Here is a 24,434-nt window from a genome sequence, read left to right on the forward strand (position 1 = left end):
AGGCCCGGCGTTGCTCGGGCAAAAGTAACGATAGCGAAGATTAAGATTATTACGTTATAGTCACAAAAAAAAGAGTAATTTCATCGACGAACTAACTATTTCTAAAGAAAGGTCGAATCTAATATTGTTCGATTTTCACGACGTGTTCTGATTATATCCTTCGATTTTCATCCAATGTTCTAAAGAAGAAAGGTCGAGAAAAACCGAAATAATCCGTTTAAATTTGAAAATCGAATGTGTTCCAACATATTACTCTTTTTCTTTTTTCTTTTTTTTCCAGAGCCCGTAAATCTTGCACGTCGCTTTCTCTCGTTCTCCATTGTTACTTAACACTTCCATTCTTAACGCTTCCATTGTTGACACTTACATTGTTACTTAACACTTACATTGTTGATGAAAGTGTTAAGACTTAATCCTGTCTCTCTCCCCCGTGGGGAGGAATTTCGAAAAATCCCTTCTTAGTGTGCGTTCTCGTGACGTACCCTAACTGTGTACCAAATTTCAACTTTCAACTCCTAACCGTTTGGGCTCTGCGCTGATTATTATTGTTATTATTATTATCAACTCGTCTCGATTATATATATAGATTATAATAAAACAAAGGAATTTTTATCAAATAAATTCAAAATTACAGACACTATATTTTTATCCTCGGATTATTATCAATAAAAAGTAATATTTAAGCAGAGTGCCCGGAGACGAATTAGTACTTTATTAAATGATAAAAACGCTAAATATAATCGAGCCGTAAATTAAATTTACGGCTCGTATTCCGGGTGAGTAGTCGCGTTAATTCGTAAAATTTGAAAATCCGTGACGTCTACGCAAATTAAATTTTTTACTTTCTTCGTTCCGAAATCTCGCGACTCAAATTTCATTCGCCCGTAATTAAGATAGAAGGCCGAAACATTCGAGTCGGACGACAATGGTTTTAACGATATTTTACGGGGTGACTCCACCCCTACCGTCCTCCTCACTTCCCGATAAGCGTAATCAAATGTAGAATTTAATCGTAATGTGTATAAGAATGTGTCGGGACGAGGGGGTGGGGCGTAGAGACGACGAGAACGGCGTTCGGGATTGGTTCGTAGGAACGGTGGGGATAGTATGTAAAATTGACGAAGACACCGTCTCCGTTTCGTCTCAAAAAAACACCAATAAACGCGTTTTTCATTTTTTAAAATCTATTAAAATTATTGAAATGAACAGAACATTCGTATTTGTTTCGAAAATCAAAAAGTCTACCTTCTAACAGCGAGCCGACAGTAACAACAGTCGGTACTAAAGAGCGAGAAATGCGTCGATGACGTCGCCGTAAAATTTAGTATCGATTCGATTTTTTCTTTCACTTTCTTTCTTCTTTATCCGTATTTATTGTCTATTTTTAACTTCCGATCTTCTTTTATCACTCTAAATCTCCAGATAAGTCTTCTTCGACGAAATAAAACTTATTTCCCTTCCAAATCTGCATAAGATATATTTTTTTAAACGGGAAAAAAACAAAACTTCCCTCGTCGTAGTCTCCTGGCTTTAGAATTAAATTAAATCTTTCGTCAGATAATAAAAGTAAGAAGTAAAAGCCAGCAATTCGCATTCTTTCGTTTTTAAATTAAGAAAAAAATTGTATAATTATATAAGGGAAAAGGAACCCTAATTTCCAGCCAATTTCTTATTTTTTTTTACCTTTTCCATCCATTGTCTCGATACAAATTCTTTCGTCTTTTTCTTTTATTATTTTTACTCGGCTTATTCATTTCCCGCATTCCGTTCTTTCTTCGTACGTTCTCCTTATACAAATTTGTTTCGGGGTATTTTCATTACCTTATTATGTATTGATACCGGATCCATTTTCGTTTAATTAATCGATCGTTCGAAACCCGTCGATCGTCTTCGTCTTTCCTTTCCCATCTCTCGTAGAATATATAATGTAGGGAAAGTACCCCCTTTTGTAATTTCTCGACGTTTTGGCACCTAGCGGCCCCGAAGGACGAAAACATCCTTACAAAATTCTACGCGCGTGTATGCGTGAGATGCGAGTGTATGGGTGTTTGCGTATAGTGTGTGTATGTTAACGTACGTAAATGTTCGGGGGTGGCCGTCTATTTTTCGTCGTATCTCACGACTGAACCAACCAAAACTTTCGGACTCGACGGGTTTATTTCTATATATGGGGCATTCGTGTTACTAAATTTTGATAGTTAAAAGTCGAGAGGGTGGGAGATAGAAGGGATCGCGCGTTATATTTCGAGTGGGTGCTAACTTAACGAAAGTTTTACTCGTTATTAGCATTTACAATTTCTTTAAAACCTGGCTTTTACCCCAAAAATAAGCCTTTTGCCTGCTTATAATAATTAATAATATAAAAGTTATTTTTGAATAAAATCTCGTAACAGAATGGCGCTACGTATAACTGTTTCTTTCTTTCATTCAAAACCATTACGCTTTCTAACTACAGTAAAACTTGGATTTAGCATCCGATTTCTTCGTCTCCGAGATAGGCGCTAACTCGAATATAGCGTTAAACTGAAATATCTCGTTTAAAAAGGCCTACGTGTACCGGGAGACGGATTCGAATCGATCGATCTCTCGGAGAATCGAAACAAAATTTAAAATTTTACAAAGTTCGGTAATTGCATTAAGTCGTTTGTTAGAAGTAACGAATAAAGTACGAAAATGTATCGAGAGTTTTAAAACTTTTCATAAAGAAAAGAAATTCATTTATAACTATAACAAATGAGAAATTAAATACATTTGCTTGGCAAAATTAACCGAAACAATTTTAATACACTCGTATTTAAAAATGTTATTTTATTTGCTCTTTTATTTGCCACGTTTTCGGGTGGGGTGAGGTGCGGGGAGTATCGCCGCCCCACCGTATACGTCACTACGGAGCATTCGCGCGGATGCAGTGATTAAATTCGACATTCGGTTGTTTAGCGGGTTCGAAGTGGGGAGGACGGCGAGGGTTGGACCACACCTCTAAAGCATCATTAATGTAATATTTTTAATATTGTACAAATTGAAAATGTCTGTTTAAATTTATAGTAAATGATTTACGTGATAAAATTAATTAATCATTTTATTTAAATCTCGTCTTTGGCTCTTTTCCCCCGCCACCGGAAACGAGTGTATAAAAACTACTAAACGCTGGTGGCGGATTGGCGCCTCGTCAAAGGGCTGGCCAAAAGGAGTTTTCCGGGTTTTCTTCGCGTGTCTAATTAAGTTGCCTTTTTCTTTCCTCCCCGCGGTCACGCGTTTTTGTAATCGTGCCCGCGGAGGTGTCGGCCGGGCCCCAACAGGGCGGTCGGGTGACGAGAGACGAGGCCCGACGCCTGCGGGATCGACCACCTCGGAAAACTCCTAAAGTTCCTCTCGAATTCTATTTCGGGACCCCAAACAGCGAGCCGACGCCTAAAGGTCTCGGCCATCCGGCCGTCAAATATTTTATTTTTTTAATCGATTAACACCATCAAAATTACAGACTTTAATCGCAATTATAATAAGATGCACTTTCCATCCGAGCTTCCTGTAAAGCACTAGTGACTTTTTTAAAACAGATAAAAGTCTCTAACGGATCTACAGGTCGGTGTATATAAAAGGCCATTATGTTCGTTACAGAAAAAGGAATTTCCGAGCTCTTTTTAAAAAATCGCTCTTAAGCATCTTTCGACTTTACATCTTAACTTTCCTCCGTAGTTAAAGTCATAATCGAAGTTAATTTATCGTCTGGAAAACAAAAATAATAATAAAAAGACGGCCATCTTTTATAGAAAGTCGACGTACGACGCTAATTTTCTTCGCCCCACTTTTTGATTCAAATGCGATAATCGATAAAATATCGCGATAACTCGTTCCAGATTCTCGCATCTTCCTTTTCACAATTTTTAAAACTTTCTTTTTCAAATTCTATAACAAGAATCGATTATTTAGAAACTTTAAAGTGCGCTGCAAAATCGATTACTCTTATTCGCTTCGCTAATCTCGTGTTTGAGCCAAAACACCTTACGGATTACGGGCCCGGCCAGCGACGCCTTATCTTATGGACAAAAAGGGCAATTACCCGGGGCTTTCGCTAGCCAGGGGACCCGAACCGACTCTGTCTAAGAAAATATCTCCCACGAATATTTTCTTAGACGACGCGCCACCGGGCCCGCGGGTGGCCGAGTGGATAAAACTGCCGAACGCCGGTCGCGGTTTCCGACTTTTTTCTGGTGTCTAACGTCGGTTTTTCGTAAAAGTCATCCCGAGAGGCGCTCCTCCTTGGCAGATGGCGTTGCCTTACTCGTAATCTGTAAGTTGGGATCGGATCGGATCGGATCGATATCCAATCCCGTCCAACCTTACGGATTACGAATGACTGGAACTCGCGACACGATTTCGGGTGTTTTTATCTAATTTAATAATAGCGAAAGTTATTTTCGTTTTATTCTCGGCAATCGAAGGTATAAACTCGCTAATAATAGAGTATAATGTAGAGATTAAACTTAAAGTTTAATCTCCACGGTCACATTAAAGGTGCTATCGAGAAATTACATTGTTATTTGAAATTTCCATTAATTCTCGTCAGTTGATTTCACTTAGTGATTTGTTAATCGAATTTAATAATCCGAAAAGATTTAAAATCGACTTTTAAAGTAAACAACTTTCGAAATATTTTGCAGGAATTTTCATTCGTCTTCGTCACAAATCATTCGAAATAGTTAATAATTTTGATATATTTTTAAATGATGCTTTTATTAGTCACGCTTTTCGAGATTGAGTGGAGAATGACCCGACCGTATACATTACTGCAGTGTACTTACGCAATTATCTTATTCTTCCGGTTATATTTATAGAGTTTCGGGGTGGGACCACCTCCTAAAACATTAAGATAGAAGGCCGAAGCTTCGAGGACGACGAATATTATAATTTATTGTTACGGATGTGTCCTCGAAGCTTTGGCTTTCTATCTTAATTATAAGCCGACGAAACTCGAGTCGCGAGTTCGAGCACGCGATACAAAGCGATGTAAATAAAAGCGTTTGGCAATTGTCTACAATCGGACCGTTACACATTTTCTTATAATTTTTTGATAAAGAACATTTATCATCTCATTAAATTTAAAATTTGGATCAGATCTTTTTATAGTTTTCGAGTTTCCCACAGGGCAGAGCTTATATATATATATTGTACCCGATGATAATATATATTTTGTCAGCATATATTTATATTTTTGACTCTCCTCCCGTAGGCACCGAGATGACCTTTTTCCGGGTTCGTCGCGGTTTCGGCCAGACCCACAATAGGGCACTCGTGTAGTCGGGAACGGAGTACGACACGATATACATACTATACTACTCTAGTTTTTCGGAAGCTTTAAGTCTTTTGTTTTTGCATTTGGTTATAGCGAGTGTTTATTTACGTAGTCCATACAGTATACTTTTGGAAAACTGCTCCCCTTTAGGACAGGTGTTTTCCAAAAGTAGATTGTATATACTGTATAAACAATGGACCTCCCCGACATTAGAGAAAGCGCTCAAAAAATATCAGCAAATATTTTCTAACTGGCAGTTTACTTACGCTAACGAGTAGAGTTATAAGAACAAATTCGTAGGCCAGTAGAAAAGTCCGCGTAGACAATACCTCCGTCCCTCTTTCCCCGGTTTACAAAGATATACTTTTTGCCACTTCCCTTTAACTTAAATTGTACACGTAATTAACGGAGGAGCAAATATAGTTTTGTAAAAATCTAGTACCGTTCTATCGCCGTACGACCCAACTGGGCCGAGATTTCCGCGTTTATCCGAGGCAATGCCGCACTCTCGTTCGTCAATTTCGGTCGTATATTTACTGGCGCGATGCGAAAATTTTAACTTTATATATCAATTATTTTGCACACTCTTTTAGATTACATACTGTATAATGTATAAAAGTCGCTTTCGTCTTTTATATTTCGGCGGCTTACATCCTACAGCGTACGTTCTTATTTAAAAATAAATACGGACGTCGACGCGTTAAAACTACGAAACATTCGATTTCGAGTAAAATGTTATCGTAGTTTCCGAAGAAATGATCGAAAATCAAATTATTATTAGTACATATTAACACTTTTTATTTTAAAATATATCGGAACGGAAATAGAACCGAGTCACTCGTCTATTTATAAATAACGATACGTCGAGGTTGGTTTAAAGTCCACGTAGACGCCGACGGGAATAATCGAAATCAATGGAGAATCAATCTTCCTTCGCAATCGTATCCGGCTACCTGCGTTCCATTTTTCACTTTAAAAGATCTTAGGTGAGAGTTCAACTTCTTCTTGCCCCTCTGCACGAAGACGTGTCGCTCGGGATCGCAGCCGGCAGCCAGGTAGACGAAAGGCGTCGACACCGACACGGTACCCGAGGTGGGCGACGTACGTACGATTCTTCTGCTAAAATCGCGCGTTACGCAAACGTCTCCCAGTAAATTCTGTCGTATACAAACATCGGCGACGATCCATATCTGACTACCGTTGTTTTTATATCGATGAACGAAATTTTCGATTTTCGAGAAGCAATTATTCAACGCTTTCTTCCCGCGGGTGGATTTGGCGTAAAAGACGTCGGAACAGACGTCGTAATCGAAATTCCGAAAGTACTCCACAGTGGATTTTGTTCCGGAAGCGTCTACTAAATATACGAGACCGTGTCCGACAGAAGTAAAAGTAATTCCGCGTTTCGAAAACTTGGCTAAACGATTCCCAATTTGCGCGTCGACGGTTACGCCTTCTTGTAAGATCGTACAAGACGGACGAACGATGCAACTCGTGTCGCCCAGGCAATTGATGGCGGCCGCGCATCTACCCGGACGATTTACGACGCGAACCGCTCTGTCGACGGTGATATCCACTCGAATGTCGCGTCCCAGTTGAATACTAATAGTGCCGTGGGAGGTAATGACGGGACTGCAATGCCGAGGACGGGCGGGCAGATACGATCCATCGAAAGAGTACGCGCCAGACGCGGGACGGCCGTCGAACGGCCGTACGATTCGAGGTTCCGTCCGGCCGTCGGCGTCGAGCCGAGAAGAGTAAAGGCGCGTGGTTCGTAAGAAAGAATAGAAAGGATAGCGGGAAGAACCGTCGCGTCCGTCGTAGTAGTTCGTCTCGTTTTCCAAAGAGTACTCGTTTCTTCGCGGCATCTCGGCCTCGAAAATTTACCTACAAAGAATTATTACGTTAAAAATTGATAATAAACTCGAACTAAAATGCATTCGAATCCGAGGAGTCGGTCGTAATTGCGTAAATTCGGAATTACGATAAACTCGTACGTAAATACAATTTTGATTTATATATTAATCGAGGTAACGATCGAATATATCTAATAATGGCTGGCTCTTAAATTGTTATCGAACAGAATCCCGATAAACCCGCACGTAATTCGAGGCATTTTTATTGCCACGCCTACACTCGATCGCGATAAAATGCATTCGATTATCCGGGAATTGACGAAATAAATATTCGCGACAATCTTTAAAAAGCAATTTCGATTTTGTTACATTTTAAAATTAGTAAACGCGCTTAAAGTGATTCGGACGAAATTTTCTGTTCGAACTTCGTCGATTTAAAGCCGCGGTTTTTTATAAACTTTCTCGCGAAATTTTTTATTACAAATAATTTAATTGCGTCGAAAACATTCTAAACCGTTTAAAACGAACATTTTTGTTCGTAATTTTAGCTTATTTTAATTAGAAAATAAATATATAATTAGCGAAATTCCTTTCCGGGTTTCGAATGCCGGTTATAGTTTAAATCGGATGGCAAATATTCGTTAATTAAACCGTTCGCGATATTCTTAGTATATATAGGGTGACCCAAACATCGGTTAGCCGCGTATTTTTGCGTATTCCCGGTAAGCCGAGTTTAGAACAACTGGTTACAAAATAAAACGCTAATTTAGTCTTTACGATAGCTAACTGACTTTCGGCCCGTGTATAGAATCGCAGTTTTTACTTTAAAGTTCGAATAATTGCATAAATTTCTTATTAAGACGGCAAATCTTACCTTCGTATTGTGTTCTTTCCAACTTCACTCTTCGATATATTCGAAAGTTTTCTTAGGATTCGAATTAATTCGAATGTTAATTACCGCCGTCGCCGATAGGTAGCATTTTGCGGTTAATTCTGGCGAAATTTTACCAATAAGCGCAACGTATAGTTTTATTAATTGATACAATTTTTAAAATTAGCTTATTTAATGGGTGATGTTCGTTTAGTGTAAAAATACTTAGAACGAAATCTGATTAATTTTTGGTTCCGGTTTAAAAACCCTCGATTTGACCGCTCCGGGAGATCCGTCGTCGAATCCGGACGGATCGAAAACCCCGGGAATTTTTCGGGAGATTATCGGGCCCGTTCCTCCCCGCTCCGCCGCTCGGTGTCGGCCCGGCCGAATTCGTAACGGACTGGCTAAAAATGCTCTCTTAGGGCCACGGGCAAAAGATTTTTTTAAAAACCAATTTTATAATTGACAAATTTTCTATTACGCTCTACGAAAATACCATATTTAAGTATGGTGAGTTTTTGTTATTCGTCCGGTGCCTTAGCCGGGAATAAATCGTTGGGGCTAGACTCGTCGACGAGGGGCGAGCCGAAAAAATTGTTTAGACGTATAAATCGGCCCGGCATTGGTAAGATTGGGAACAATAAAGAAACGATACGCTTTACAAAATTTTCGCACTTTACTGGGGAAAATCCGGGAAGGGGATGCGGCTGCGCCCTACGCACCTCCTAAATCTGCCCCCGTACATCTACGGTCCGTATTAATTCCTTTGCGGATACAATATGAATTGCGTTTGTTTTCGTTGCAGTTGTATATTTATAACGATATTTAAGAATCAATTATGTTAATAAAACAAAGAATTATTTTAAATTTCTGCAATGGGTTTAATTTTCGATTTCTAGAATGCAATTATTCGAAGCTTATATTTTATATTATAAATTTTGCGCGTTTATCTTTTGGTTTCCTCCGCATATACCGCTCTCGATCTGCAGTATTTTTCTGCGCTTTATTCCGTTACGCTTTGTTTAAACACGCCTGTTATTCGGTAATCCGTCGGAAGTTAATGAGTCGATTGATTAATTCTACCTACTGCATACTTTTCTAATTGACATTTTGTGTCCCATTTTCATTAGTTTAAAGACTTTGCGCGCGCGCTTTCGATTGCCCTTTCGACTTATTTCATTTTTAGACGGCATTGATCGCCGTTATGTTATTCTGTTTAACTACTTCCGTCCTCTGGGCCCTAGGAGGACCTTTTTTATGCCGATAATATGTATTTTTTGATTCTCTTTATCCTGCGGGCACTAAGGGGATCTTTTTATCGAGCCGATCGTCGGTTCGTCCAGTTTCGCGAAAGAGAGGTCGAGAGACGAAACCCTACATATAGTCCACGAAATATTCCCGGATTGCCAGCCAGATTCGATCCGTTGCCATCCACCCACTCAGAAATTTCTTTATAGAACCTAGAGAAAATTCATTTAATTCGTGTAAGATTATTGTTTGATGGCTTAGCCTACGGCAAAGCAACGCGAGGGCGGTTTGCCAAAGGTGACTCCCGAGAGGACTTTCTGTGGTAAATTGACCTCTATTTAAGAGTTACAAACGAGAAAACCCGGAAAACTCCACGTGGCTAGCCCGTTGGCCGGGAGCGAACCCGCAACTAGTGTTCGACGGTTTTATCTACTCGGCCATTGCGGCCACCATACTGTACATAAATACGAAATTATTCGAATCTTTTTTTATCGCAACACTTTTTATTTCCATTTAATGTAGATAATCATTTGGCTAAATTATTTTTATCGTAATAATGATAATCTATGACGTCGACTTCAGCGCCGGATCGAATAGGTGCGAGGCCCGATTGAATTTTTTTTTTTTTGCGGGGCCCCTCTAACTTTAAGTAACAAAATTAATTAACAGTTAATTTACTTATCGAAATATGTTGTTTTATTTTTAGTAATAATATACCTAGATATTTATTTTTGTAACATGTACTATTATAAATTTTGATGTGATGCGGGGCCCCTTCAAGCGCGGGGCCCGATTGGCACCAATCGCTCCAATCGCCTCAAATCCGGCCCTGGTCGACTTACCTCTCCGGAGGGACCAGGATCGATCCGGGCGAGCAAATAAGGAAATTCTTGGGAGGTGGTCTGTCCCTCACCACCCGTCCTCCCCGATGTAGATCTGTTCGAACCCACGACAGGCTCGATTTAAAAAATATTTCTTCTCGGTGCCACAGGGGGAGAGTCAAAACGCGAAAAAAATTTAATATTCAAGCAAGTCTGAATATTAAATTTTAATTAGCATAATAAAAATAATTAAGTACAAGTATATACGTTTGCTTTCCTTTTAATTTCCTGGAAATTACTTTTTTTAGCTTAAAAACTTTGCGAATAACTTATAAAGTTGTCGGGTTCATTATCTCTTATCGTTATCGCCCGACAGTTTTCTTGTTCCTCGAACGCGACAACTTGTTATCAACCTACCGCAACAATCGATGACCTCCTGAAATTAGACAGATAATTAATGGTAGACGCTCGAGACGATACTTAACGATATTAATACGTAGCTACGTCGGAATAGCTACTGTACTTAGTACATCGTATAATCAAAAATTAGAAGAAATGATCCAGTTTATAGACTGACAATAAGTGCATCCAGCAATATAATAATGCAACACGAAGTATTAAATGAAGTATTTCCTTTCGGGCCTTAGGCGCAATTTCGTTATAAGGCCCTTTATGTAAAAGTGGTTTTTTATATTAAATAATAAAATGAATTTAAAGTTTATTAAACGTTCAGTAAATTCTTACAGGCACGTCATCTTTTTGTTATGTAATTGTCGAGGCCCTCGAGACGACGGGTCCTAGGCGCGCGCTCCTCCGCTGATTAAATGTCAGGTGTCACCGAATTCTTATACGGGATAATTTTGAATATTTAATTGCCGTCTCATTAATATTTAAGCTTAAAAGATTTAAAACCGATTGTTCGATATTGCGGCTCGAGTTTGTGTAAGTTATTATTTCTTTTTTTTTTATCCGAAAATTAATCTTCACTTGTTTTCTCGTAAGTAATCCTTCCGTAAGGCGCTTTACCATTATAAATGTTTGACAAAAAATTTATGATAATTAATACAGAGTCTGATTAATAGAGATGACAACCCTGTAGGTGAATTTAAAATGTACTGTACCCCCGCTGCACTCCACTTAAGACCGAATTTTAAAAACAAAATATATTCTTTTCTTTCTTTGTCTTCTTCTCCTCTCTCTTTTCCGTTTTCGTTATAGAGCCTGGCATTTCGCCAATGTCCCGGTGCATCTGCACTTTGTAATCTATGGTTAATCCGGGACTTTCTTAATATTACGTCTTATAAAATTTCGTGTAAAATTATATAAATATATTGTTGCAAAAAAATCGACGTAGTTTAAAGCCAGCGTGCAGTAGTAATCGAATTCTACACGCGGAATGGTGGTAAAAAATCTAGCAACGAGTCGCTTAACTTTTCCGGCAACATTTAAAACTGCGTGCGTGACGCCATCTGTTATGATATTTTATTTTTAAAACTTTTTATACTTTTAATTATATAAAATGGCAAAAAGTTTAATTTTGAGGGTAGGGATGGGTTTTATAAAAAAAAATTTGTAGATGCTATTAACCGGTAAAATCGTCGTTAAGTCCAACCCTACTCGAGATACGACACAAGATCCCCCTTTATCTCCCCACCCCGTCGACCTTTAACCACCAAAATTTAATAGCATCAATCCCCCTAATAAGCAAACTTTCGTACAAAATTTTAGAAATTTTTCGACAAAAGCGCAGGAGTTATTAAGCTTCAAACAGGGTGAACAAAATCGTGCCCTCGCAGACATTCACACATACAGAAAAAAACGAATTTTTGGCATTTCTCGACGCTTCGAGGTCTCCGAGTCCAAAAATGTAAAAATCTTGGGAGGTCGTTTTTTGACCCACCGCCATACTTTCCTTCTGTTATATATAACAGAGCCGGAAAGTAATATAAACATCGTTCCTGGAATTTTCCACCAAATATATTGTACCTACCATTAAATTTTTCGAGGCCGCTTCAATTTCCCACTAAATTTAGTGGGAATCCACCTATTTGGCAACATCGACTACCGACGATGGCAGCCCGCTCGGATGTTTCGATTAGTAGTCCAATTACGTAAATGAGCAAATATTTCCCTTCGGAGTTATCGAACCATTGAATTAATTTTCCTTTTAATTACTCGACAACCTCTTTAATCCGACATACTTCTGGTCCACGTACAGTACGTCGGATTACCGAGATTATCTTGTATTTAAAAGAAAAAGTAATAAAACAATAATTAAGAAAATCGTAAGTTTTTCTACTGTTTATTCGAAGCAGCTTTATTAAATTTCGATTAATACAAATATTTTATTATTTATTTGCGGTTTTAACGCGCAAACAGTATATTTGATTAGCAATTTATCAAATTAATTAAATCACTTTACCAATAACTATTAGCAAATTTAAGAAAATCGAGAATTTAGTCGGTTTATGTACGACAACGCGACACGAGTGATGCCACCCGGAGGACTTCCAATGCGAAACCGGTCGCTATTTAAGTGTCACCAACACCAAAAGCCGGGAAACTCCACGTGGCCGGTCGGTTGGTCGGGCGCAAACCCACCAGCAACTACCGGTGTTCGGTGATATTATCCGGTCGACTACTGGTAAACGCGGGAATTTACTTAATGGTGTATGTTTAGAACACGAGTCCTCTTTCTGTCGATTTTATAATCGTTAGCTTTTTAGACAAGGATAAAACAGTTTTGTTACAATTCGTAAAACTGTTAAAAGTTTTTTTTAAAAAAATTCCTTATGCCTGTGGATACGAAGGCCTTTTATTAGCTAGCCCATTGCAGCGGCCGGATGGCCGAGCGGTCAAGGTTCGCAGCCTGCCGCCCTGGGGGACCCGGGATCGAATCCGGACGGGTCGAAAAATCCCCAGGAATTTTTCGGGGGGTGGTGCATCCGGATACGTCGGTTCCCGTCCCTCACCACCCGGCCGCCCCATTGTGGGCCTGGCCGAACCCATAATGGGCTTGCTATAAGAGGCCCTCTTAGTGCCCACAGGGCGGAAAGAGTTACAAAAAACAAAAAAAAAAAAAAAAAAGCTAGCCCATTGCGGGTTCGGTCGGGTCCGCAATGAAGCGGAGGCCGGCATGTCCGAAAAATTCCTGGGGATTTTCCATTCTTACCGACTCGGTCTCGGATCTCCAAAGCGATAGGCTAACACCAGTTCGGCCATCCATCCGTCAGTTTTATGAAGGTGTCGCGATAATAACGAAAGTACTACACAGTACGCTGTCCGAGCAGACAACAGCCTGGAAGATAAAACAGAAATCGAATCTTTCTCCCCAGCCAAATATCATACTTAAAAATCAACATTTGCCGGAATATCTCCTACAAAACTTATCATCAATTTAATTAATCGGTTAATGTTACCTTAGGTTCCGAGATGGCGGCGGTGGGAATTTTTCCCTACGTTGGAGACTGCGGCGGGGAAAAAATTTTTCCCTAGAGTCGTGACGTCGACGCCGTTGAGAATTTTTCCCCGTTCGGGTTCAACACTGAGATCGACGTTGCCGAGTATCCTGTAACCTCGACACGGCGACGGTCGTGTGTAAATTTGCGACGGTAGAGGGAGCCTTTTCGTGACGTCGTGCGAGAGTAATATCGGCGGGAAATTCGTAGTTGTGTTACGAACGAATATGCAAATGCTCGATCTGTGACGTGATTTCTGTTCATTTCAATGCAATTTTATGCAAATCGACTAGTTTCCAGTTGGATTCGTTTACTGCAGTGTTGCGACGAATTGCGTATTGGAATATTTGCTGTTTATTTTTCTGGTTACGATATTTTATTTTTTTTTCCTCACCACCTCCCCGCGTTTAGTTTATTGCCAATTATTCGATAATGAGTAGTTTTGCCGATTTGAGTTTCAACGACGAATTTCGGTCGAGTTGCACCACACGTGATTTCTACAAGTTAATGGAAGACGACTTTTGGAGCTATGTTTGCCTCCCCGTATCGATAACGCATTGAGATTTCCGAAATTTGCTGTAAAATTAGGCATACAGCCGACCGAGTCCGTTTGCATTTCGTGCGATTCTAAATGCAAATTATGTCATCGGAGTAATAGAGAAAGCTGTTTCTTGCGAAGTAGTAAGTGCGGAACGAAGACTTCTGCCTTTGAAGGAACATTTAAAAGTAAATTCGGCCACATTTCTTGGGGTCGCATTCAGTCGTTTATATGGCCAAGTAGTAATAAATCGAACGGAGGGAAACGCCAATCGACCAATAAAAGAGCAGCCGAATCGAAAAGAACAGGGAAGAAAAGAGCCGCACCAAGAGAAAAGGAAAGTATCCAAGCTGGCAAAACCGAAAAAAGAATGGATCGGAAAGGAAAAAAAAAGTAGGAAGAAGTACGCAACCACCATCGAAAAGTGAGTAAAATTATAATTTTTTTTTTTTTTTTTTGGTTATTTCGGTTAACGTCCGCGGAGTCTGCAGAGAATTTCAAATGGCGGCCGGAAACGCGGCCATCTTGAATCGAGGGAAAAATTTTTTCCCCGTCGCAGTCTCCAACGTAGGGAAAAATTTCCCCCGTCGCAGTCTCCAACGTAGGGAAAAATTTCCCCCGTCGCCATCTCGGAACCTAGGGTAACATTAACCAATTAATCACCATATTAACCAAATTATAATTAACCATTAGTAATTAATTAATTCTTACCAAAGAACATTAAATTGTCACAGGTTCCGATAAATCACGCGGGCCTAATTTGAAGTTCAAACGGGGATTTTCTTTGAAAATATTAGGAACTAGCAGATAAGCCCGGCGTTGTCGGGCAAAAAGTAACGATAGCGAAGATTATTACATTATAGCCAATCTTATCCAGAATGCAAGAATTAGGTCCCCTCTTTCCAGATTAATTAGAGAATTTTTAGATAGGTCTAAAAATATGTTCCATTGCCGCAAAAACGCAAAAAACCGCATCTGCGCCTATAAATCTTGCACGCCGCTTTCTCTTAACACTTCTATTAAGGATTGCGCTTCTTTCATCCCCACGTAGTACCCTACTAAAGCGCAGTTTAAAATAAAAAAAATTGCGTCTAAAAAAGTACAGTAGAAGCCGAGCTTTTTAGGATAAGCCTTAATCCTCTCCCCCGTGGGGGGAAATTTCGAAAAATCCGTTCTTAGCGTACGTTCTCGCGACGTACCCTGTGTACCAAATTTCAACTTTCGACTCCTAACCGTTTGGGCTCTGCGCTGATTATTATTATTATTATCAACTCGTCTCGATTATATATATAGATAATCGCAAATAATTGCTTCCGATACGCTGTCGCCAGCGCATTGTTTTTCAGTTATCTTTCGGTAACTGAAAAGCAATTTCTCAACACGATCTAACGTCTCCGATCTCTGTTTAGAAATCGATTAAACCCCTTTCGCGACGTTAGCGGATTTAATAATGTCTTTATTTTTCACCATCGTCGATATCGTCGTTCTCGGAATACGGTGTGCGACGGTTAAATCTCGAACACCCACGCCACCTTCGTATTTCTCGACCATCTCTTTTTTCGGTTCCGTTGCGATTCTAGTCATTTCTTTTTAGTTTTCTGTCGCTTTTCGTTTGCCTTTTTGCATTCGTGATTAATAAAAAGTTTTACTTACAAATTAAAATCGGAAGAAATTTAACAAAGTTATAAACCGTGGCACCGCCAACGTCTAGTCTGGTCTGGTACACCGATAGTGCTACTCGTTCGTACATGGTGCGTATAATTGAATTAAGTCGTATACCGAGCAAAATTTGTTTCGTCCAAACGGGACGTATACCGAGGCACGACTGTATTTTATCGAGTGCTGCGATTACACTGTTTTTGTTGATGTTTCACACATTTCTATAGCCTATGAAATTTCCTGGTATTTAATGCTAGTTTACTGCTTGTTATATTTGTTCGGACTTCCTCGCTGTTTTAGACCTCAAAGTGATACTATTCTCGGGATTCTTATTCATACTTTCCAGCATAAAGTGTTCTTGACAAATGATTATTAATTAACGAAGCTTCAGAAGTCTCTTCGTTTTTTTTTGACAGTATTGTGTTTATTTTCTTTAGTCATTGATGGATACTTCTTTATAATCTGCCTAGCATGCGATTATTTGATTTACCCATTGTGGGCCTAGCCTAACCTACGGCGCGCTTGAAAAAAAGCCTCGGCAGTAATAACGCCCACAAAAATTCCCGGGGTTTCTCAGATTCGATCCCGGATCCCCAGAGCAGTAGGCCGATGCTTTAACCGTGTCAAAATTCTCGTTCGCTGCCGTCAATTGTTTTTGATTTCGAAACGAAAATGCTCAAAACGTTAACAACTCCATAAATAAACGACTTTTGTTCGCTCGGTAAAACGAAACGAATCACACTTATTTCTATTGTTCTAAAGCCATTCGCGTCGTATAACAACTCGGCCAAGAAGTTAAATTTGTCTTTTTTGGAAAAAGTCGGAACCGCTTTTCGTTGTTTTCCGAATAAACGACGAATCGCGGAGCAAATTTCGGACATAATACGACCGAGCCGACGCGTTCGATGGCGAATCGATTTCCAGATTCGCGAGAAACGCATTTCGAGTACGAAGTGCCGAATACCGAACGAATAATGGAGGAGACTCGAGTTCGACCCGTAATCGCTCGAATACTTCTCAATCGTCTTCGATGGGACAAAGATAAACTGTACAATATCTATTTCGAGGGAGATAAACAAAAGCTGTACGAAGACGCCGAGGTGTTGGAATCCAGCCACAGCTCTCCCGTTCGAAAACGGAAGTTCCATTCTAGTTGACCGCTTTCTACCCGCTCACCGATGCAATTCGCTAATAGACGACGACGCGGTCCTCAAACTTTCCAGGGATATCCAGGTTCGAGTAAGATATCGGTACCCGATCTTCGATCGCTTCGTGCAACCGATTACCGAAATGGTGCCCGAGACCCGAATGCCCCTATGCCGTTAAGCTCGGTACGTCGATTCGCAGCCGGTCGCGCGTACCTGCGGACATATTTTGCATTTCTTGCACCGAAGCCTGGCACGAGCCAGTCGTTCGCGACCCGCTTCGGAAGTGGCAGAAGAAACGCGACGACGACCGGCACGCATCCAATTGGATCTCCGGCAACACCAAAGAGTGCCCCAAATGCGGTGCGGTTATAGAAAAAGTCGGCGTATGCAACCACGTCGTATGCAAGAATCAGAACTGTAGAACCGAACGTGGCTCGAACCGTGGGAACCGCACGGTTCGTCCTGGTACAAACGCAGTCGTTACGACGACGAAGCGATAAAAACGACAAAGAACGCTTTAGAGAAATCTCAAAATGGCCGAAGAGATGTCTCTTTTATCACAATCGTTACGGCAATCACGAGCGGAGCTTCGAACCGGAACAGAAATTATGCGAATCGGTGGCCGATAAAATAGAAGAAACAAAGAAAAGGTCTACGGAATCACGATTCCTCAAAGAAGCGGTGGTCGTCCTTTACGAGTGTCGCCGCGCTTTGACGTACACGTACGTTTTCGCTCGCTACTCGAAGTGACTTATTACGACCAAAGTGAAATATTGAAAGACAGTCGGAGCGACTCGGAAATGGCCACCGAGAAACTATCCGAATATTTGGAAAAGAATTCGAGAAAAAATATCTCCCGCGAAAATCCCAAGAAAGTCAAACTGGAAACACGAGACGAGTTTCGGTACCGCAAGAAAAGATGCGGGGTGCCGATAAAACACGTTCACGAAAGTTACAAGAAATGGCGGGAACACTTCGAATGAAATTGCTCCGACTTTCGATATTTAATCAATTTCGTAGATTCGACGCTGAAAATATATCGCTCTTTGTTGCATAAATTGAGGTTTATAAATCCGGTATTACCTTCCCGGCTCTGTTATATAGAACAGAGGGAAAGTATTGATAGTATGGAGATCAATCAAAATAACCACCAAGATTTAAAAATTTTTGAATTCAGGGGACCTCGAAACGTCGAGAAATGCAAGAAGTTCGGTTTTCTCCCCGCGTGTACGCGTTTGCGTGGGGGGGACACGATTTTGTCCACCCTCTTTGAAATTTAATAACTTTCGCGCCTTTTGTAGAAAATTTCTAAAATTTTGCACGGAGATTCGTTAATTAAAGGATTAAACTAATGCTATTCAATTTTGGTAATTATAGGTCTACGAAGTGGGGAGATAAAGGGGGTCGTGTGTATTTCCAGTAGGTCGGACTTAATGACGACTTCGCTCGTTATTAGCATTCATAATTTTTTTTTTTATAAAACCTATCCCTATTCTCAAAATTAAGCTCTATGCCATTTTATAATAGTTAAAAACTATAAAAAGCTTTTAAAATATCGTAACAGATGGCGCCACCAAACGTTGCCGAAAAAGTTAATCAACTTACTGTCTGGATTCACTAACGCGAGGTGTGTTACCATTTCGTCTTTATTTAGACGATACGGTTACAAATACGATAATCCATTTCGGGCACTGCCCCTCCTCAGTCAACGTATGTTAAGTGACACGTTCTATAAGATTCTTAAAAGTCGATTATCCCGTAATCTTCTAGTTAATGCGCCGAGAATACAAAAACATCTTTTTATAACGTGATTTTAATCTTAAACCATTTGGAATATCTTTTAAGAAAAGTAATTTCCAGGTGCAAGTAAATTCTGCGCTGGCAAAACCTGTTTTATTTATAAAGATTTTAAAAACTTATTGTAAAAGAATAATCGGAGATAAAAAAAAGTCTTAAGGAACGCTTCAAAACTAAAAATAGATGTGTAATATTACGCCAATCCTACGAATGTATATTCTTCCTGCGTTGGAAAAAGTGCTTACGTTGACCGAGGAGGGGCAGTGCCCGAAACGGATTATCGTATTTGTAACCGTATCGACTAAATAAAGACGAAATACTGCCGAGTGTCGAAACGGTAACACACCTCGCGTTAGTGAATCGAAGAAATTAGGATAACACGGTTTCGGAAGATTAACAACTTACCGCTGTATTTTTTGTATAACGTTACCTTTTTTCAGCAGTCTAAAACCAACCGAACAGTCTTGTATGGTGGTTTTAAGCTCGAGTTCAATATCGTGTCGTTTAGTGGGAAATGTTCAAATTTAGTGGAAACTACATCGCATTACAGATACTAGACATTCGGTATCTTCGTTGCCGGCCGTGTCCAATCACCAGGAACGACTATTCTCCACTGCAGAGAAGACCTTTCTTCGTAGGCTACTACTCCGCACAAATACGTAAAACAGTCTAAAATGTTCACAGGTGATAATCCTAACACAATTAAAAATATGATATTTCTTTGTAAAAAAGGGCTGGCGGAAATTACAATTTAATAAAATAAAAATTAAAGATACTAGACACATCTTTATACTGGCTAACGGCAGGATTAGATTGTATTGTGGTTCCTAACCCTACGTTAAATTCAAAAATCGAACTTTTTAGTCATTGCTTTGTCTGACAAATACTGTACTAATGTAATTATATTTTCAATGGTAGGCCTAATCGAGGGCGTACCCAGCCAGGGGCAGCTGCCGCTTCCCGTAAGAAAAATTAAAGTGTGGGAATTAACACACAAACAGCGCAGACAATTTAGTATCAGTTTGAATAACGAATATTTTTAGACTAGACTAGAGCCATCTGTCGTCAAATCTCTCCCCCTCCCCACTTCCTGGAAACTAATGAGTTGCCCCCATCTAGTTTAGATTCTGGGTAATCATTCCAACTGTTTCCTAGTGATCATACGCAGTCGGTTGTAGTACTGAAATAAAGTTCTACAATTTAACTAGTTGTTAAACTAGCTCTGTAATATTTCTATGGAATTTAATTTCTGTACTGCATTAAATTTTGCATTGAGTGAGCACTTATAAAAACTGACACAAAATATTATTACTTTGCATTAGAACGAGAATGGAAATCATATTTTTGTCATTTGCATTATTATGGAGTGAAGATTTCAAAATCTGATTTAAACAAGAAATAAATTTGCACAAATCTGGTTAGTTTTCAGAATCCTTTAAGGCATTTCGCCATAGTTAAAATGTTGTAATCGAAACAATATTAACGTTATCAAAGTATTATAGATAAAATATACTTTAATAGTTCTTTTCCCTATTATACAAAAATCAAAATCCAGGCAATATCCTTCCTTTCTTTTTTGCCCTTTTGATTTTTTTATTAATTTTCTCCTGTTTTTTTGCTTTGATGTTCTCGCGACGTTTCTGTTCTTTCTTTTGTTTGAATTTTTCAACCGTTTCTTTTCTTTCCTTCCATTTTTTCTGGCTCTTCCTTTTCATCTGTTCCTGTTTCTTGATCGATTTCTTCAACAATTCGGGATTATCTTTTACTTTTATTCCTCCCGCTTTGTCGATCGCTTTCAGCCAATTCTTTTTTTCTTTTTGAACAAATGCCTTTTCTGGATCGTTAATTTCCATTGTTTTCAACTCTTCTTTTTCTTTCAGTGTCTTTTTCAGCAGCTTTTTGTAATTTTTACCCGAATGTTTAGATGCTTTTTTCTCAGTTTCTGGAAAATCAAATTTGCTAAAAACCATTTTTTTGTCTTTGTTGTATATTGGCTTATTACTTTCCATCTTTTTTTCGTCGGTATTTGTAGGAAATGCAATAGAATCTTTATTATTATTATTATTAAGCTTTATTCTTTTTGCAGATTTATTATTTTTTAACTTGCTCATTTTTCTCTTCCATTGTTTCTGTTCCACTGTTGCTTCGTTTGTAGATGTTCCTTTTCTTTTAGCTGTAAATAAAATATTCTAAATTAGTCAATAAATTTTTTTAACTTTAAATATTAAGACAAATTTTGTTCAAATGTGAAATTCGCATTATTACTGGTACAAACATTCGTTATAAATAATTTTTCAAAACTATTTTCAGTTTGAATATATATAAATAAAATATATACAAAAAGAATGCCTTCCAATGAACGAAAAGGTGGTCTTCCAAAAGAATGCTACCATTTTAAAGTATTATAATTATGTTAATTATCATCTGAGAACATCGTAATGTACATTAAAACATTGGAAAACTGTCCAAGTTCCACATTTGCACATTAGGCTTTCTCAATGTTTGCACCTTGTGTCACTCAACACACATCTGACTAATACTCAAATTCTTCCTACACTCACTTCGGTACATTGTCATTCCTCCGTAGCGGCCACAATTCTATAGCTCTTGCAGATTACTCGTGTTGCACAATGATGGGTGAATATAATTTTGTAAACTGCAGAACACAATGCCTTCCATGTCGTGGAGCTGCTATTTTCATTTAAAGCATCTTCTAGAGGTTTGAATGCGGACGGGAGATGAAATTGGGACGGTTACTCTATCGATTGACGTGCATCGCAAACTTCTCGAGTAATAATTAACATAAATAATAATTTAAAATGGCAACGTTCTTTTTGGAAAATCCTACATATATGATTTAATCAATATATCATTACTAATATTTACATTTAATTTTTAAATAAAGATACTTATGTCTTTAGTTCTATAAACTAATAAATGTAAATATTCAGCAACAGTATTATTATTTTGGTTCTTTATTTAATGTCTAAAATGTTTTTTTATTATTAATAATAATAATAATAATAATACAAAAACCTCTCATAGAAACATTGACACTTTCTCACAAAGAGGGAGTATGATACATCATCAACATAGCAGACTCTAACAACAAACATACACACTAAACTTTTCTACTCAAAAAGGTATTGCCACAGTTTCATAAAGAAATAATTCTAGCAGACAAATTAAACACCACTACCGCATACAACTAATTTACAAAATACAGAAAAATCAAACGACGCGAAGCACTCGTGAGTCCTAGAGTTTCGTGGTAAAATTCTCGTGACTTTAAATTAGAAATGTAACGAGAAAACGACATAAAACTGTTGGCTGGCTCGGTGCTGGCAGATATGCAAATAATTACAGTTGTGGTCCAATTGCACGCCAGGTAACACCATCAGAATGCCTTAAAATTGCTATCTCGGTATTCTACGAAAAGACTGCAGAGACTCGGTGTATGTCACAATTTTCAACGTATCTGTTGTTTGGAGGTCTTCAAATACCAGGCACGTCGGTACGATGCGGTCAAAGACATTATGCACGGCCGACGAAGTTTGACAAAAGCCGCGTCGTCCGGCCGAGGGAAGTAGGATGGCAATTTTACAGAAGTGTTTATCGTATCGACCATTCTGTCCTACGAGGTAGTGTTGAGACGGTGAAGTCGGGGCACGTATACACAATAGCCAAGCTAAGGATAACGCAGACAGATCGTTAGGGAAGATTATTGTCCTCGTCATACAACAAACATGAACAGTTTCCACAGCATCTTTGTCTACCAGCTAGAGACAAGTAAAAGCCTCACTAGACTCCTGTCTCTTCCCATACCATTGGCAACCAACTACAGAGAGAAATTTACACACACATGCCTTTTAAGTGTTTTTATAAAAAAAGAAGAAAAAACAAAATATGGTGAATTACTTTTGGTAAGAGCTTTTTACCAAAAAGTAAAATTGTTGTAAAATATTGTGTAATCACTAGTTTTATGTACTGTTAATGTAATAATCTATGCTGGCTTTATGAAATTTTATATTATCAGATGTTAAATTATAATTTCTTTAAAAATAAAATTAAAGATAAAGTCTGTTTAAAAAGGAACCAGCATTTCTTCACTTTCAATGTTCCAGAATACAAACTTTTAACAACTGACCTTTCTCTGTAGGTTACTTGGCCATCAAAATTAAAGCTTCCCTTAAAAACACAGAAAAAAATATCCAATTAAAAACACAAGTTTAAAAATCGGAATTGGCGATGCACGGACGTCATCTTTCCTTCGTTCTTACTACTTGGGGACGGTAGAGCTTTATATCTACTAGAAATAGGTGATGGCTAACTAGCCTACAGAGAAAGGTCGATCGTCAAAAGTTTGTATTCTGGAACATTAAAAGTGAATAAATGGTGGTTCCTTCTTAAACAAACTTTATCTTCAATTTTATTTTTTAAACATAATTGCCATACAATGGAATTCTACAATTATAATTTCTTTATAATTTAACATCTGATAAATGGGTTATATATTATATGATTGTACAGTACATGGTGTGAATATGATACATTTTTATATTGGAATATAACAACCTATACATATATATATGTGTGTGTGTAACTTGTGTTCTTAACCATTAAATTTGTTTGATAGTACTAATTAAACTGAAGCTGGTCTTTGAATAAGATCAAAAACGTTTATTATTAAATAGTTTTGCTGCTAAAGGTTGTGATTGTGTTCATCAAAAAACTGTTTACAAGATCTGAATTCATATTTATCATGTTCAATACCTTTTGATAGAAAGCAAGTCAGCTCATATGGTTACCTACATTTAGTGCTTGCACTATTTTAAATCTTGTACAGGTTGTAGTGAAGATCCTTCTGTAAAATTCTCTGCTTGATACAATCAGATATGTGAAATGACACTATACGCCCACACTGAACAAATAAGACTTCTTTGAAACACTACTTCTACCCAGGCACTATTTTCTGATGTATGCACACATTTTGCAATATTAACTCTTTTATTCAACATTGGGCCAGTTTCCTTGAAGTTTTTTTAATTTGTGTTTTAATGGCATGAACAGAAGGCACCAGATTATTATATTAATATTAAAATGATTCAGAAATGCATGATGTGCAGACATGTATCTATCATTGTTTTTTATAAGTTTTCATACCAAATGCCTAATGCACACCACTCTACCTCTCCACAATGATGAATGATAAAATTGTGGCCTCAAGATGGCAATAGTTGTATTCTCCCTGCTTCTCAATAGCTGGCTATAATCATTACCGCCACACCCTATGTAATACAATAACTAAACTATTCAACTATATTACATAAAGATCCCACGAGGATTATTTATTAACTGGGTATTATCTGCAAATTATTTCATGCAGATATAAACTTCATATTTAACAGTAAATCTATATGCTTTCATTATCTAGTTTGCACTTATATGTAATTTTGTATAGTATAGTTTTATCTACAAACTTAATCAATTAAATATTTTGAGTGTTTTATTTTTATATATATATTGTTTGTCCCATATCATTTCTTAAAAAGTTCTCTCATTATCAGAGATTAAAGTTTTAAGATAACAGTATTTAATATCTCATTTCTTTTTTATAAACCAAAATTTTTATGTTACATCATCATAAAACTTATTATTTTAGGATAGAAGTTACTATTAGAATGAAGTGTATCCACTTCTTATAATCAGTATGTATCCAAAGTTTATTAAATAAACAATAAA

The 24,434-nt window shown here is 38.2% G+C and overlaps 2 protein-coding genes across 3 annotated transcripts in view; both read right to left on the reverse strand.

The window, feature by feature from the left end:
- Window positions 1–6,204: 6,204 nt before the first annotated feature.
- LOC136990128 (uncharacterized) lies at window positions 6,205–7,161 on the reverse strand. The gene has a single exon (XM_067288500.1). The coding sequence runs from the start codon at window positions 7,159–7,161 to the stop codon at window positions 6,205–6,207; it is 957 nt and encodes a 318-aa protein (XP_067144601.1).
- Window positions 7,162–20,186: 13,025 nt separating this feature from the next.
- Window positions 20,187–24,434, reverse strand: part of LOC136990185 (surfeit locus protein 6 homolog) — a 30,851-nt gene continuing 26,603 nt past the window's right edge. For both annotated transcript variants that reach the window (XM_067288554.1, XM_067288553.1), the window contains exon 5: window positions 20,187–20,865. In XM_067288554.1, the coding sequence (XP_067144655.1) occupies window positions 20,237–20,865 (629 nt within the window). In that variant the 3' untranslated portion in view covers window positions 20,187–20,236. The remainder of the gene's footprint in view (window positions 20,866–24,434) is intronic.

Source organism: Centruroides vittatus, unplaced genomic scaffold (assembly GCF_030686945.1).
Source record: "Centruroides vittatus isolate TY-2023 unplaced genomic scaffold, ASM3068694v2 scaffold_861, whole genome shotgun sequence".
Classification (NCBI taxonomy): Eukaryota; Metazoa; Arthropoda; class Arachnida; order Scorpiones; family Buthidae; genus Centruroides; species Centruroides vittatus.

Bases quoted from the DNA above. Each gene is read 5' to 3' on its own strand.
- LOC136990128 (XM_067288500.1), bottom strand. From the start codon at position 7,161: ATGCCGCGAAGAAACGAGTACTCTTTGGAAAACGAGACGAACTACTAC.